This window comes from Centropristis striata, chromosome 17 (genome assembly GCF_030273125.1).
Source record: "Centropristis striata isolate RG_2023a ecotype Rhode Island chromosome 17, C.striata_1.0, whole genome shotgun sequence".
NCBI classification, from domain to species: Eukaryota; Metazoa; Chordata; class Actinopteri; order Perciformes; family Serranidae; genus Centropristis; species Centropristis striata.
The window spans coordinates 13,047,981-13,062,374 of NC_081533.1; the positions used below are offsets into that span (position 1 = coordinate 13,047,981).

The 14,394-nt window shown below is 39.5% G+C and overlaps 1 protein-coding gene across 1 annotated transcript in view; it reads left to right on the forward strand.

The window, feature by feature from the left end:
- The window catches only part of dvl2 (dishevelled segment polarity protein 2), a 29,022-nt gene that overhangs the window by 7,457 nt on the left and 7,171 nt on the right, over window positions 1-14,394 (forward strand). Inside the window, exons 2-11 of the mRNA XM_059355431.1 lie at window positions 1,404-1,473; window positions 5,058-5,212; window positions 8,214-8,323; window positions 8,571-8,700; window positions 9,564-9,654; window positions 9,766-9,835; window positions 11,006-11,145; window positions 12,424-12,500; window positions 13,592-13,659; window positions 13,742-13,876. Coding sequence (XP_059211414.1) covers window positions 1,404-1,473; window positions 5,058-5,212; window positions 8,214-8,323; window positions 8,571-8,700; window positions 9,564-9,654; window positions 9,766-9,835; window positions 11,006-11,145; window positions 12,424-12,500; window positions 13,592-13,659; window positions 13,742-13,876 — 1,046 coding nt within the window. The remainder of the gene's footprint in view (window positions 1-1,403; window positions 1,474-5,057; window positions 5,213-8,213; window positions 8,324-8,570; window positions 8,701-9,563; window positions 9,655-9,765; window positions 9,836-11,005; window positions 11,146-12,423; window positions 12,501-13,591; window positions 13,660-13,741; window positions 13,877-14,394) is intronic.

Consider the following 14,394-nt stretch of genomic DNA (forward strand, 5'->3'; position numbering starts at 1 on the left):
CCACAAGCAGGTTGACGTAACTGACTCGAATGCAAATCTACCTGTTGTGCTAACCCTAGCATACAACACTTCACATTACCTGCATCATTATACAAATTGTATATTTGTTTTAGTTCTTTCATTTTCTTTATTTTATTTTATTGTATTTCCACTTCTTACTCTTTGAATATTTTTCACTGGGGTCTCTCTGACAAAAGTAATTTCCCCACCGGGGATTAATAAGGTACTTCAATCATCAAACCTTGTATTCTGCATGGACTGAAAAGTAACTCCAAACAAACATTTAGGTCAATATATGTATCTAATTGATTGGATTTAAAATCACTCAATATTAAGTCTAAAAGTTAATACGTTACCAGGCAACCATTCATCTAATTTAAAAATGCTTTTAACACTAATTTCTGGTTTTTAATTTTTAAGGGAATCTACAGCTGTTGATTCGATATAAGTTTCCATAAACAATTTTTTTTGTGTATTTTGAAGATTTGCATGAGAAAAGCTTGATGGAAACCAAAAAATTCAATAAAACTTACAAAAATATGCAGTAAGTTTAGGTTAGTTTAGTTTGTAAGTGTTTAAGCTCGCTTGAGGTGTTTTTTTTTCTTTTCCAAAAATAGTTAATGCGCTAAACGGGAGATGGAAACACTTTATTGCAAACAATTCTGAAGTAGCGAACATTTAATAACTCACATGTCTGTTCAGCGTTTTTACGCTGACATGAAACAATTATAAGTTGCCCAATTGAATTTAATTCCTGAAGACCTCTCTCCATTTTCTCTCGTTGGTGGCCAAGTTTTTCTTATTACCAACCTCTTTTTTGTTTTCTCTCTATTGCGTGATCTTCTTCTTCTCCTGTTAACTGATGGATTATCCTACAGCAAAACATTACACTGCCATCTTCTGACCAAAGTATGTTTATGCATCTTTATTTAGTTGCTCTTAACCAGTTGATGGAAACATGCCTAATTTCTTGAAGGCGACAAATCAAAATTTCGCTTCAAAATTTATTAAGACTAAAATGGAAACATGGCTGTAGGCTTAAGTCTTGCTCAACCAGAGCCTCTTCAGTCTGATCCATAAAACACTGGTAACACATGCAAAAGAAATATGGCAAGCGAAGAGAAGAACTTGTCAAAACATAATTTAGTCATATTTTAGAAATGAGTCCAGCATTTGATTTAGTTTAGCCATGTTGCTGCCATAGCCTAATATATTTTATGTAATGTGTCAGTAATGTAAACTGTTAAACTCCCCTGCAGTTTCACTTTTTGCTTTATGACTGGACTAAAATGTCGGTGTTGTGTTCCCACTGCACCACCCAGACACCACATACCGTGCTGTGATGTTATGAAGGTAGAACGATTTATACCTCCTGGACCTCACTGTGTCTTTCTGTTTTTCAGGGTGGTGAAGGAAGAGATTTCCGATGACAGTGCCAAGCTGCCATGTTTCAACGGAAGAGTGGTTTCATGGGTAAGAAACCGTAAACCTGTTGCATATATAAATGGGAACAGGGGGTATCCAGACTTCACTGGTGACCATTGCTCTAAATCCGCAAATGACCTAATTTCAATCATTTCCCGCTGAGGCCTCTGTGAAAATGTCAAGACTTGGTTTTTATCTGAAAAGTCAGCCAACATCAGCAGCCAGAGGGCTTTCCTGTGCACTCCCCAAGACCCCCCTCGGACCAATGATCTTGTCTAACGAGCAGCAATAAAATGGAAGTAATTAATTTCCAATTTGAGTCGTTAACGTTGCACGATTATTTATCATATTGCATCGTCTAGTTTCGGCTTGTGCTTTGGTGAGTGTTTTAAAAATACAATTATCTTGGCAAAAATCTCCTGGAAAGAGTGGGAAAGCTGAACCAGACAAACTGTGCAGCCAGGTTAAACAGGAGGAAACAGACTCACGGCATCTATGAGAAAAGACTTCTTGGAGCTTTAGCCACATTCTGAGTCACTGTAGCCAACAGCATGTACCAGTAGTTTCACCAGACGATAAAAATTCACCTTTGCTTCATTTAAACACATTCTCTGGTCTGGTTTTCAGTTTAATTGATTCCAGTACAAGGTGTTTTTGAATTATTTTTATATAATGTTTTACTTATAGCATAAGAGCAGAACGGAGTATATTTCTTATTCTACGGTCATAATATCAACACTGTTTTTTTTTTTAGATGTATCCATTGTTGTTGGTTGTAGTGAAACCAATTCTGAAGTTATGTCCTTTACAAATATTTCCCATATTATGCCAATTTCTTAAGGTCTGTGAGGTCTATTTTTGTTTTTCCAATTGCCATTTTTTTAGGTATTGCATTTTTACAGACAACCAGCCATGAACCTAAAATTGAGATTCCAAAAATAAGTGAAACAACTGTAAAGAAAAGCCAGTGTTTTTGTAAGTTTTGACAGTTTTATAAGTCTTTAAAGACACAAGTCAGGACTATGTAGTCAGCGTTGCTGTTTAAGCCATTTGAAAGGCACCAAGTTCACAGATGCATGACATAATCTAACAAATCTGCACATTACAATGATTATTTGACCATGCAACATGTGGAGCCAAATGGGCTTCTCTGAACGAATCATGGGAAAGACAAATGTCTCTCTCGTTGTGTTAATCGATACTCAAGCTTGTGAGCTACAAGCAGCCCAGCTTGTTACCAGTTACAGTAAAGCGAGTTGCCAGATACACTCTTCATACTTTCCATTTCTCTAGTAGAAGGCCCAGTTGTCCTACCTACCCCATGAGTTACATTTGAATAGAGACAAAACATCGGGACTGGGCCCAGATAAGCAGGTTTGAGGCCGAAGCATCTGTTAAGTGCATTTAAGGCATTAAAAGAGGGGGAACAAAGCTCAGAGACCAGAGGGACTGATATGTGATATATGTACTGATCTGCAGGCCAAGACGGATGGAGAGATCCCAGAAGACGAGTGTTTCATAGTCACATAGCCATTAGTTGGGAGGGGGAGAGCAGGGAGTGACTCAGTCTGTACAGGCTCCACTTGGTTGAGTTGTTTTGACGGGGAATGTGAAGCTTGTTTATCTGAAGTCATTTTGAATGCACCAAACCTATGGATTGGTGCACACATTTTTAAATGTTCTAGTTTTTTTTAAATGCATGGGTTCTGAATATCGTCAGCATTAAAGTGGAGAGAGACAACTTTTCAAACCCTTCCTGTATCACTTCAGTGCAGTATTCCTGTCGGCACTGCAGGCGCATAGACAAGCGGATCACTTTCCGTTTTTCCTCAGAGCCGAGCAGCCACCAGCAACCATGACAAACCCAATTTGTACTACAAACTTTGACACTCAGTGGTATCAAAGAACAGGCAGGTTTTGTTACTTACCGATCTGGTAAAAAGAACGCTGATTTTATTGAGTTGCCCCTAAGCAGTGATGTTAGGACTTTTATTGTGAAAGGAAAGAAGAAGAAAAAGAAGTGCTGTAATGTGCTGCCGTAGCCCATATGAGAGACGATAAAGAGAGTCTGCTGTCTTGGTTCAGACTATGGCGCCTCCTTGTTTTTATTATATTGCCTATAAGTATATTGGCAACCAATAACCCCGGCTACCCTACCTAAAGTGCTATCCTCTTCCTGTTTAGATTGCACAATGGTGAATGCACTTCTCTTGTGCTGTAAATGGAGCCTTCATTTTCCTTGGAGATGAGACCCAGTGGCAGACAGAACTGCATAGTAAAAGTTAGGCTGATAGAGAACCATTTTAAATACAGATGGTGTCATTATTCTATAGCCATTATAATGTGCACTCAACATTTACTTAATTGTAGCACCTTTCATAGTGCGGTATGCAAATGTCCCGATATATTGCCGGAAAGATCCGTGCCGGCTTTTCGCCTTAGGGTGTTCATAGTGATTCCACGAAGGCGTGATATTTGTGCCCTTTCATAGTGCAGTCCGGCGCCGTGGATCAAGGTGGGAGGAGATGATGATGAAGCACGATAGAGAGGCAGCAGTGCTGCGGGGTAGCACAGTGCTAATAGGCTACACAGTTAGCTTGGTAGCAGTACAGTATATGTGCTGCAGCATGTGTTCACTTAGCGACCTCCGTTTGTTTACAACAAGCACCGGACACACTGTGCACAGTTAGCGACGCAGGTTTGTTTACGATCATCAGCGCACACCACGTGTATAGTTGGCATGCTGGTTTGTTTACAATAAGCGGCGAACGCTGTGCACTGTTAGCGACAGCAGCCGCAGTGAACAGTGATCTGATGACTGTCGGACCAAGTGGGAGGTGTTTGTTAGACGTCACACGCGACGTCAAATATCCCGCTTCGCCCCGATGGCCCGTTCATAGTGGTCCCGCTTCCAACAGTCCCACCACCTTTCCACCTCTGTGACTATCTCTGGAGGCGGAAAATAGGTGGGATCACTTGATCCCAGCATCCCGCTTCGGGTGCATTCATATTGCAGGCGTGAAGTTACAGAGCCGTAAATGTCCCCGCATTAAATCACTATGAAAGGGGCTATTTACTGCATAATGACAAATTAAAGCAAAAACTTGACTATTACCTCTTAAGTAGACTTTTGTCTCTCACCAATACGCCCATGTTTTTTTTTTTTGGTCAACTGGTCTCTACACTGCATCTTATTCCCTTCCTGGATTTTTATGGTTCAGGTAATTGGATATCGAATGGCATTCATCCTAATTGTTGATGTGTGTGTTGTGTGTGTATGTGTGTGTGTGTGTGTGTTTGTGTGTGTGTGTGTGCGCTTGTAGGCACTTTTGTTGTATAATGAAGAGAGACAGGTTAAGTGTAGGATAGCATTTCAGTATGCCCTTGAGACGTCCATCTGAAAAGAGTACAGTGTTTGTGTGTCAAAGTAATTGACATCTTAGCTGCTTTCCCTCCTCCTCCCTCCTGCTCCTCTTTTCAATCCCCTCCTTTTCTCACCCTCTCTCCTCTCTGCCATTTGTGTTGTGCCAGTTTCTCTCCACTCCACATCCCGTTTCTCTACCTTTTTGTTTATTGGATTCTTCTTTTTTTTTTATGTTTTTGTGTCCTCACCTTTTTGTCTTTATTTCCAGCTGGTGTCTTCAGACACTCCGACAGCAGAGCCTCCAGTGGCCGTGGTCCCCCCTGTGGAAACACCTACCCAGCCTTCGCCTCCTCCTCCGCCCCTCCCACCCCCACCTGCAGAGAGGACCGGGGGCATCGGGGATTCCAGACCGCCCTCCTTCCAGTAAGCAAAGCACACCCACTCATTTGAAATATTTATTGCTCTGTTTATTTACCTGAAGAGAAGCACCACAGGGCCAAAAACCCTCTCAAAGCTGCACATCTCTCCAGTCCTTTAAAACTGTGACTCTCCCACAGCTGTAATGTCGATACTGTATCTTTTTTCTGAATATCTCATACACTCCCAGTATCAATTTCCCACAAGAATAGAAGGAATACTACAGCTCATTAGAACCTGATCTTAGCTGGGGCCGCCCTTGTTGTAAACCTTCTGGGAGAAGCTCTGTACATTAAACATACACACAGACTTGATTTTAAAATGTTCTTACACATAGTTTGAATGTGATGTCGAAATTCACTTATAAGTTCTTGCTTTTTAAATCTTAACGGTACATAATAAAGACCAAAATACCTGACTTTGTCCAGTGTTTAAAGAGATGATTTGGATTTTTTTGAGGTGGAGTTGTTTAAAATATATATATAAATACACTCATGGAAAAAATTATTAGACCACCATTGTTTTCTCAAATGTCTTATTCAATCTGTACATTTGTTTCGACAAATATAATAACAACAAAAATAGCTCATAAGAGTTTAATTTAAGAGCTGATATCTAGACATTTTCCATGTTTTTCGGTAATAATAATAATAATTATATGATAATGATTTTGGTTATCATCAAGAAAACCATGGAAAATGGCTAGATATCAGCTCTTAAATTAAACTTTTATGAGCTATTTTTGTTGGTATTACATGTGTCCAAATAAATGTACCAGACATTAAAAAGAACAAGAAATTGAAGAAAAGAAGGGTGGTCTAATATATATATCGCTATAGTTAGATTGTTCTTAATTTTCTGCTGGTTTTGTCAATGGAGTCTGGTGCTGTGACGGGAGTCTAGATAACAGCTTCTGTTTCTCGTTGGAAAGGGCCTCATAATGGCAAGGCAAAGCAGTGAAAAGATTATAAATATATTGTACACTTATTGTACACTTGTGCAACATTACTGTTCATTAGGATGATGTTCAGGCAACCTGATGATTGTAGGTTCAATATTCACTCTCTGTTGACTTCTGTTTTGCTTTTAACCAACTCTTTAAAGAAATATCTCCTTTGGCTGCTAAATGCTCCACAAATATCATCAGCTAGTTGCTAACTTTGTCTGCTGTTAAGTGCTGGGCAGATAGCGTGTAATGGGTTTAACAGAGCGTTTGCATTTAAATGTCACTAATTAGAGTGTTGACACTGAACCAAATTTGTTAAGTCACGGTCTGTAAAAAAAAAAAAGGAAAAAAAAGTAATTATGGCAGCTTTACAGAGTGTGAAACCACTAAAAAAAGTCTAGTCACAGACGCTTTCTGAATCAAATAATGATCCAAATAAAGGTTTTATTTTCATCCTTTAGCATCCATGTTATCCCACTGTAACTTGAATAGAGCCTGTAGAGTCCAAAACAAACTGTTTGTAATTTAAATAGCTTTTTAACGTCCCTCTAACTTCCTTGAGGAGCAAGTTGTCTGGAGCTCTTAAAGTTTGTTTTAGGGGTCAGCCGTAGTTCACATTGTCACTGCAACCTCCCATTAAGGCTGCAGCTCTCTCATTCATGTTTTATGTTTGGAGCCCGTCCCGTCTGTCTCCCGCGGCTGCAGGAGGGTGGCCTGATGGTTTTTGAATCCAATTTCAAATTAAGCAATTTCCTTTTAACTTCTCTATATGTGCGGTTTTCAGCCGGTGGAGAATTAACCACGTTTCTTTCCATACTGCATTTGGAGCTGGATCAACAACCATTGCTCATGCTGGAAAATGAAATATAATTCTAGTTGTAGGGTCTCTGCGACTGTCTGATGAGGAAAAGTATTTTTCTTTCATCATGAACCACAAAGCGTTCTCTGTGCGCCTATGTAATCAGCATATTTGTCGGTGTGTGCATAGCACTGACGTCTGCTGCCCCACGTCGTCTGACTGGAGCATTTGCTTGTTGCTACACGCATAATTAGCCTGTTTCCAGCTGTGGATGTGACGGTGCAGTCCTGTGGCTTCTGGCTGCTTCTTGCTCCTTTCTTCAGATGGTTTTGGTGACCAATACACCAATATTTCTGCTGATACTATCTCATTATAAGTACCAAATTAGGTTTGAGGTTGAGAAGGTGTTACCACATCCTGCTAAATGCATTCATTAGTAGCGGAGGGACAAAATATCAATAAGGGAAATGTATCGCATTACTTCCTCATATGATACAGTTGAAATCAGTACGTGCGTGTGTGAGTGTTAAAAAGGGCACTTAGCTAAGACCTCATGCACTTTGCCATTCATTGGTTCATCTCCGTTTTCTAATTGTATGAAACTGACACCACAATGCAGGGGGTAGATGCATATTTCCTGCTTTTTGCCTTTTTTTTTCTTCTTCAATTACACAGATTTTGTGATTTTCTTTTAAGGATTCTTTATGATGCTTACTTTTAAAGTGGAAATGAAACGTGACATTTTTAGGAAGTTAAAACACAAACTGTTTGAAGATATTTTCTGAGCCTGTATGTATGTTATGGGACCACCAACAGTCATGGAAAAATGATTAGACCGCACTTGTTATCTTTAATTTCTTGTTCATTTAATGCCTGGTACAACTAAAGGTACATTTGTTTGGACAAATATAATGATTTCAATGTTTTTTCCTGATAATAGCCAAAATCATTACCAAGAAATCCATGGAAAATGTCTAGATATCAGCTCTTAAATAAAACTCCCATGAGCTATTTTTGTTGTTATCATTATATTTGTCTAAACAAAAGTACCTTTAGTTGTTCCAGGCATTAAAATGAACAAGACATTTGAGAAAACAATGGTGGTCTAATAATTTTTCCATGACTGTAGATATGCCTTTGATAGGCCGATAAATATCTGTCAGTCGAAAAAACAGATGTCTCTTTGGTAAAATTATTACATTAAAACAGCAACAATTCTCTGATGTTCTGCTTCTTATCGGCTCCTGCTTCTTCTTTTATAGTCCCAATGCGACCGGCAGCGTGGAGACCTTGGACGACCAGACTGAAACGGAGTCTGTAGTTTCCTTCAGGAGGGAGAGGCCTCGGCACAGAGAGACCCTGGAGCCACACGGTGAGAAACAGCAGATCGCAGTGCTGATGAAAAATGCTCTTTTTACGACCCTATCAAGATTTGGCTCGCTCCCAAAATCCAAACAATGAATATATGCCATGTGATATAATCAAGGAATGTCCAGAAGTGAGGAATGTTTGTAATCTATAGACGAAAAGAAAAGCAAACGCAGACTTGAGCAAACATGAAATTCACGGTGAATGTTTTTCCCTCATCTTTGGGGGCTTCTTCTTCTGTGGTGTCCCAGGGCCTCGTTTGAACGGCCAGAGTCGCCTGGAGCGCCACCTGGCAGGGTACGAGAGCTCCAGCACAGTGATGAGCAGCGAGCTGGAAACCACCAGCTTCTGCGACTCCGAGGACGACGACACCATGAGCAGGTGGGAGATCGAAGAAAGAGAGGAGGGAGGAAGAGTTGGTGTGTCTTTGAGAGAGATGGTTTACTAAAGAACTCAGACACCCATTATTAGTGAGTTGGTTGTTAATGTTAGCCGGCTTTTACCACTCCTTCACTTAACTCAGGGATCAGCAGCTTTTTCTACGAGAAGAGACATGTTGGCCATAAAAAAGGTAAAGAAAAATTCACATGGAGCCACACTTTGAGCCATATAAACAAAGTAATTTGCCAGTTTCTTGTGCAGATGAAGCATATCACTAAGCGAGAAGCACTGGTGGCAAATGTCATATCGATATATGATATATATCCTGATATTTTTATCGCAAAGTAACAGCAAATGTTCAAAGTGAAAGCCAAATTTGACATGTCACATGTAGTTTTATTGAAATCGTTTATTTTAGTGAACATAACACCAGGAGAACCATTTTTTTTAAAAAGTTCCATAAAGTGCACATTTAAATAATAAAAAAAAATCTTTAATAAAAACAGCCTATGAAATGAAATAGGCCAATCTTTTTCTGAAATAAATATATTTAGGAGAAAAGATTAATGAACATTACAAAATAACTAAATATGACAAAGCCTAGTGAGGGCAGCTTTTATATATAAAGAAATAAAAAAAAATTGAAGTATATCGATATGGTCCATATGCGATAACATATTGCATTCAAAAATATGTTGATATATTCTTTATATCGCCCAGCCCTTCGAGAATAAGAATCTGTGATTAGCCTCACCAGTATCTTTATAGGTTTGAGACACAAAGGGGCGACAGAAGAAACCCTTTTTATTGGTTTGTGCAGACATGTTTCTCTCCTGACCTTTCACCTTTTGTTGAACTTGCAGGTTCAGCAGTGCAACAGAGCAGAGCACAGCCTCTAGGCTTCTTAAACGGCACCGCAGACGCAGGAAACAGCGCCCCCCACGCTTGGAGAGGGTATGTCCTATTTATTTGATCTTTCCTACCTCACTGCTCATGCTGTAATTGCTCAGTCAGTTATTTACAGAGTGGTTGTCAGTGTTTGTAAGCATGTTAAATCTTCTCCAGGCCTCCTCCTTCAGCAGTGTGACTGACTCCACCATGTCCTTGAACATCATCACCGTCACTCTAAACATGGGTCTGTAAACTCCTCCAGCATTCTTTTGTCTTTTACTCTGTTACTATTCAGAAGGAGGCCGTAGCGGGTTCAATTTTAGGGGTATACTAAATATAATGATACCATATGAAACAATAGGATCTAAGGAATCTATGCCTTTTATGCTTTATGCTGACAACATGCAGTTTGAGGCAAAAACCACATTGTTTTTTTTCTCATGTAGTACAAATTTGCCATTTCCGCCTACTGTATTTGAATATTTGTGGACACTGAGGTCCCTAAGCAGGCTTTGAATTACAAAAACTGGTTATCACTGGAAAGCTGAGACTCTTGTGGATTCAATGAAACCAGTTTTCTTCATGTGGGATGATGTTAGTCATCAGTAGTAGCCAATTCATTGCAGTGAGGGCATTTCTTGAGTCTTGATCTCAGTGTATAAAATGAGCTGCTGTGACCTCTAGGATAATCACCACCTCATGAAACTTCACAACTATAAAATAGAGTTTATACCTAGAACATTCAGATGATGTGCAGGTTTCCTAGGTATATTGACAATAAGAGGGTTTCTCAGCAGTTTGTAGAACAGAAGTGCTCGTCATCCAATCGCTGAAAATACAGAAATCTCCAAAATGACTAGTTCAAGTTTTTGAACCCAGATCTCAGTATGGATTCTTCTATGTTGTTCCAAAGGTCTTGGCATATTATTGTTATATTCTGGAGTTTTTTTCTAACCATTTTTATCCATTATGAATAAAATTGCATTATTGAGCACCAACTGTGTCTAACAAATTATATCAACCCAACAATTGCTGCAACAACTTCTGGGACACAGTTAAAAATGGACTGGACTTTAGAAAGCGTCCACTAATGTTATGAGCCTTTATTCACCATAATAGGCTTCATAATAGGCTTCAATTAATAAATAATTAATTCATTAAGTCATTTTTATTTGATATTTTTGACCAGAACAACTTGACACACAGTGCTGAGCTTCATCTCAAATTAATCTTCAGGTTTGCAGCTTTCAGATGATGTCACCACTTCTATGTGGCATTTATTGTTGACCTGCTATCTCCCCCTAAACATCCACTGCCCACAACCACCAAAAAGCTCTTTGAACAACAACAGGTTAAAGTTGGAACACGTGTGTGTGCATGGTGTTAACACTCCTCTGATTTCTCAACAATACAGAGAAGTACAATTTCCTGGGAATCAGCATTGTGGGCCAGAGCAACGAAAGAGGAGACGGAGGCATCTACATCGGCTCCATCATGAAGGGAGGAGCTGTGGCTGCAGACGGACGTATCGAGCCCGGTGACATGCTGCTGCAGGTGAGGAAGAATACAAGCTTAATCCCAGATCAGAGGCAGTGTGTTAAATTACTGTTTGTATGAAGGTTTTGCTGAATACTGGTGCAGCTTTTTTCGCTGTCAGACATTGTGAGGCCTGTTTTAGGATTTTTTCTCGAAGGTTCTTCAGTTTAGAAACACTGTTGGAAAAATTCCTTTTGGTGTCCTGAGATTTATAAACACCCTATAAACATAAATATTTATTGTGTTTATAGTTTTTTCAGTATAACTAGATTGATATCAAAGAAACCTTGAATTAGACGACACATCTACTTTAAAATAAGAAGAAATTAAATCGTAAAGTATGTACGGAAATGGCGCCCTGCTGCCATTTCCGTACGTACTTTACGATTTACCTTTTAATACCCTACCTTTTAATTTACCTATGAAGCCAGAGGGAAGTCAGATAGATATAAGGAAATATGGGACACAAACAAATATTATTATGTTTAATTATCCAAAAGTTTCCGAAAAACTAAAAAGTCCCAATAAACATTGTTTATATTTTATCAATAACTCCATTACTAAACATTTCAAACAATATTTAGTGCATTGGTGTTCTTTACCCCTCACAGTACATCTCATCTCATCACACCTCAAGTACATTGGAAAGACCTATATATAAAATACAATGGTTTAACATGATGTTGATTTTTTATTTTTTTTTTATTTTACATTTTATTATTTTATTATTTTTGTGAAAAAATACTTGTAACTATTTTTTTTAGATTTTTTAACTTTGAAATTGTTAAATTTGACCCGCAACATAACATTTAAAAATTATTTTAGCTTACATTTTGTTTTATTTTTATTTTTTTTTATGTTCTGTTTTTCCCCCTCAACCTCTATGACTGTTTGTTCTTTGGATTCTAGAAAACAATGAATGTTAAAACGAAATTCAATCAGTGTTGACGCGTAGGGCAGCTACAAAGGATTTTTCATTCTGGATTAATGTTTTGTTTTAATTGATGAATCACTTGGTTTATAATAATAATAATAGAATAATAATAATAGAAATTTGTGAAAATACATCAAAGCAACATCATTTTTTAGTTTGTTTTGTCCCGCAACAATCTGAAAACAAAAATAAACATGAGACCATGAAGACAAAAAGTCTTGAAAAGTGCCATGCTGGAACAAGGGATTCCAACAATTAAAATAATATTAAAATAGCTGCCTGGTTTTTGTCAGTTAATAATTTCAGCTTTAAATCTCTCAGTCTAACTGAAATCATTTTCCTATTCTTCAAACCCCTCCAAGGTGAATGACATCAACTTTGAGAATATGAGTAACGATGATGCCGTGCGGGTGCTGAGGGAGATTGTACACAAGCCGGGGTGAGTTGTTGTTTTTCTTATTTTCGATAAGTCAAAATCAATCAAATCAAAATTACTTTATTTATGCCCGAGGGGAAATTCAGTTAGTATGGTAACTCTGTTAGAATGAGACAGCCTGATGGCTGTAGGAGCAAAGGATCTTTTGAATCTCTCCGTCCTGCAACGAAGAGAGAGGAACCGTCCACTGCTGTTTTTTTGGTCCATAAAGGTTTTGTGTAGCGGATGATCTGGGTATTTCAGGATGGCCTCCAACATCTTAACAGTTCATCTCTCCACCACCTCCTCCAGTGTGTCCAACCTGGCTCCAACCACAGAACCAGCTCTTTAGACCAGTCTGTCCAACTGCCTTCATCTCTGTGTCTGATGCTGCCTCCCCAGCAGACTGCAGCATAAAACAACACACTACCACCACAGACTGATAAAACATCTGCAGCATCTTACTACACATGTCCATAGATCTGAGATCCTTAAGAAAAAGAGGCGGCTCTGCCCCTTTTTGTAGAGAGCGTCTGTGTTTAGGGACCAGTCCAACTTATTATCCAGGTATACACCCAGATACTTATAACTTGGCACCACCTCCATGTCCACCCCACAGGTATTCACTGGCTGAAGAGGGGGCTTGAACCTGCGGAAATCTATGATCATTTCCTTAGTCTTTGAGGTGTTCAGTAGCAGATAGTTCTTGTGACTCCAGTCACTGAAGGCTTTTATCAGATCCCTATATTCAGATTCCTGTCCATTCCTGATACACGCCACAATAGCAGTGTCGTCCGAGTACTTCTGGATGTGGCAGGACTCAGAGTTGTATTTGAAGTCCGCTGTGTACAGTGTAAACAGGAATGGAGCCAGAACAGTGCCTTGTGGAGCCCCTGTGCTGCTCATGAATGACCCAGAAACACAGTTCCCCAACCTGACAAAATGTGGTCTTTTTCTGTCAGTTAATCTGTGATCCAGGAGATGAAGGAAAGATCCACCATCATCTCTGTGAGCTTGTTTTTGAGTATGTTAGGTTGGATGCTGTTGAATGCGCTTGAAAAATCAAGTGGTCAACAATGATTATAATGACTTGTGGTTGTGGTGTTTTTTTCCAGGCCCATCATCCTCACAGTGGCTAAGTGCTGGGACCCTTCTCCTCAGGGCTACTTCACTCTGCCTCGCAGTAAGTACACGGCTGCCTGGTTGTTATTTGGTCGTTTGCTGATGTCAGGCTCGTTTCCTAATCTTCTTCTCCGTCCGTGCAGATGAACCGATCCGACCCATTGACCCAGCAGCGTGGGTGAGCCACTCTGTGGCCATGACCGGGGCCTACCCGCCCTTCCCAGGCAGCTCCTCGCTCAGCACCATCACCTCTTCTTCCTCCGTCACCGAGACTGAACGTGAGTCTCCATAATCATCAAACTCTCTGTCTCAGTTCTTTCACATCCACCCAATCCTCTCATGAAACTAAATCCTTCACATTTAATCGTTCTGCCTCACTAGGGACAGGTCTGGCTTTTTTTATTTTACATTTTTTCGATCATCAAAATACAGCCGGAGAGACCCTTGAGGATAAAAAATGTCCACACTGAAATCCATTAAAACCACCATTTAAAGTGTTTAGTTTTTACTGTTTTCCACCAGATTGAGCCTTTTTTCTCAGACAGATAGACAGACAGACAGATAGACAGACAGACAGACAGACAGACAGACAGACAGACAGACAGACAGACAGACAGACAGACAGACAGACAGACAGACAGACAGACAGACAGACAGACAGACAGACAGACAGACAGACAGACAGACAAGGTTCCCTCAGGAAATTGCACTTCCAGCAGCAGCACAACATCACTGAACTGTTATATATTTATGATAATTAATATTTGCCCAATGCTGCAAATACATGCTATTTTCC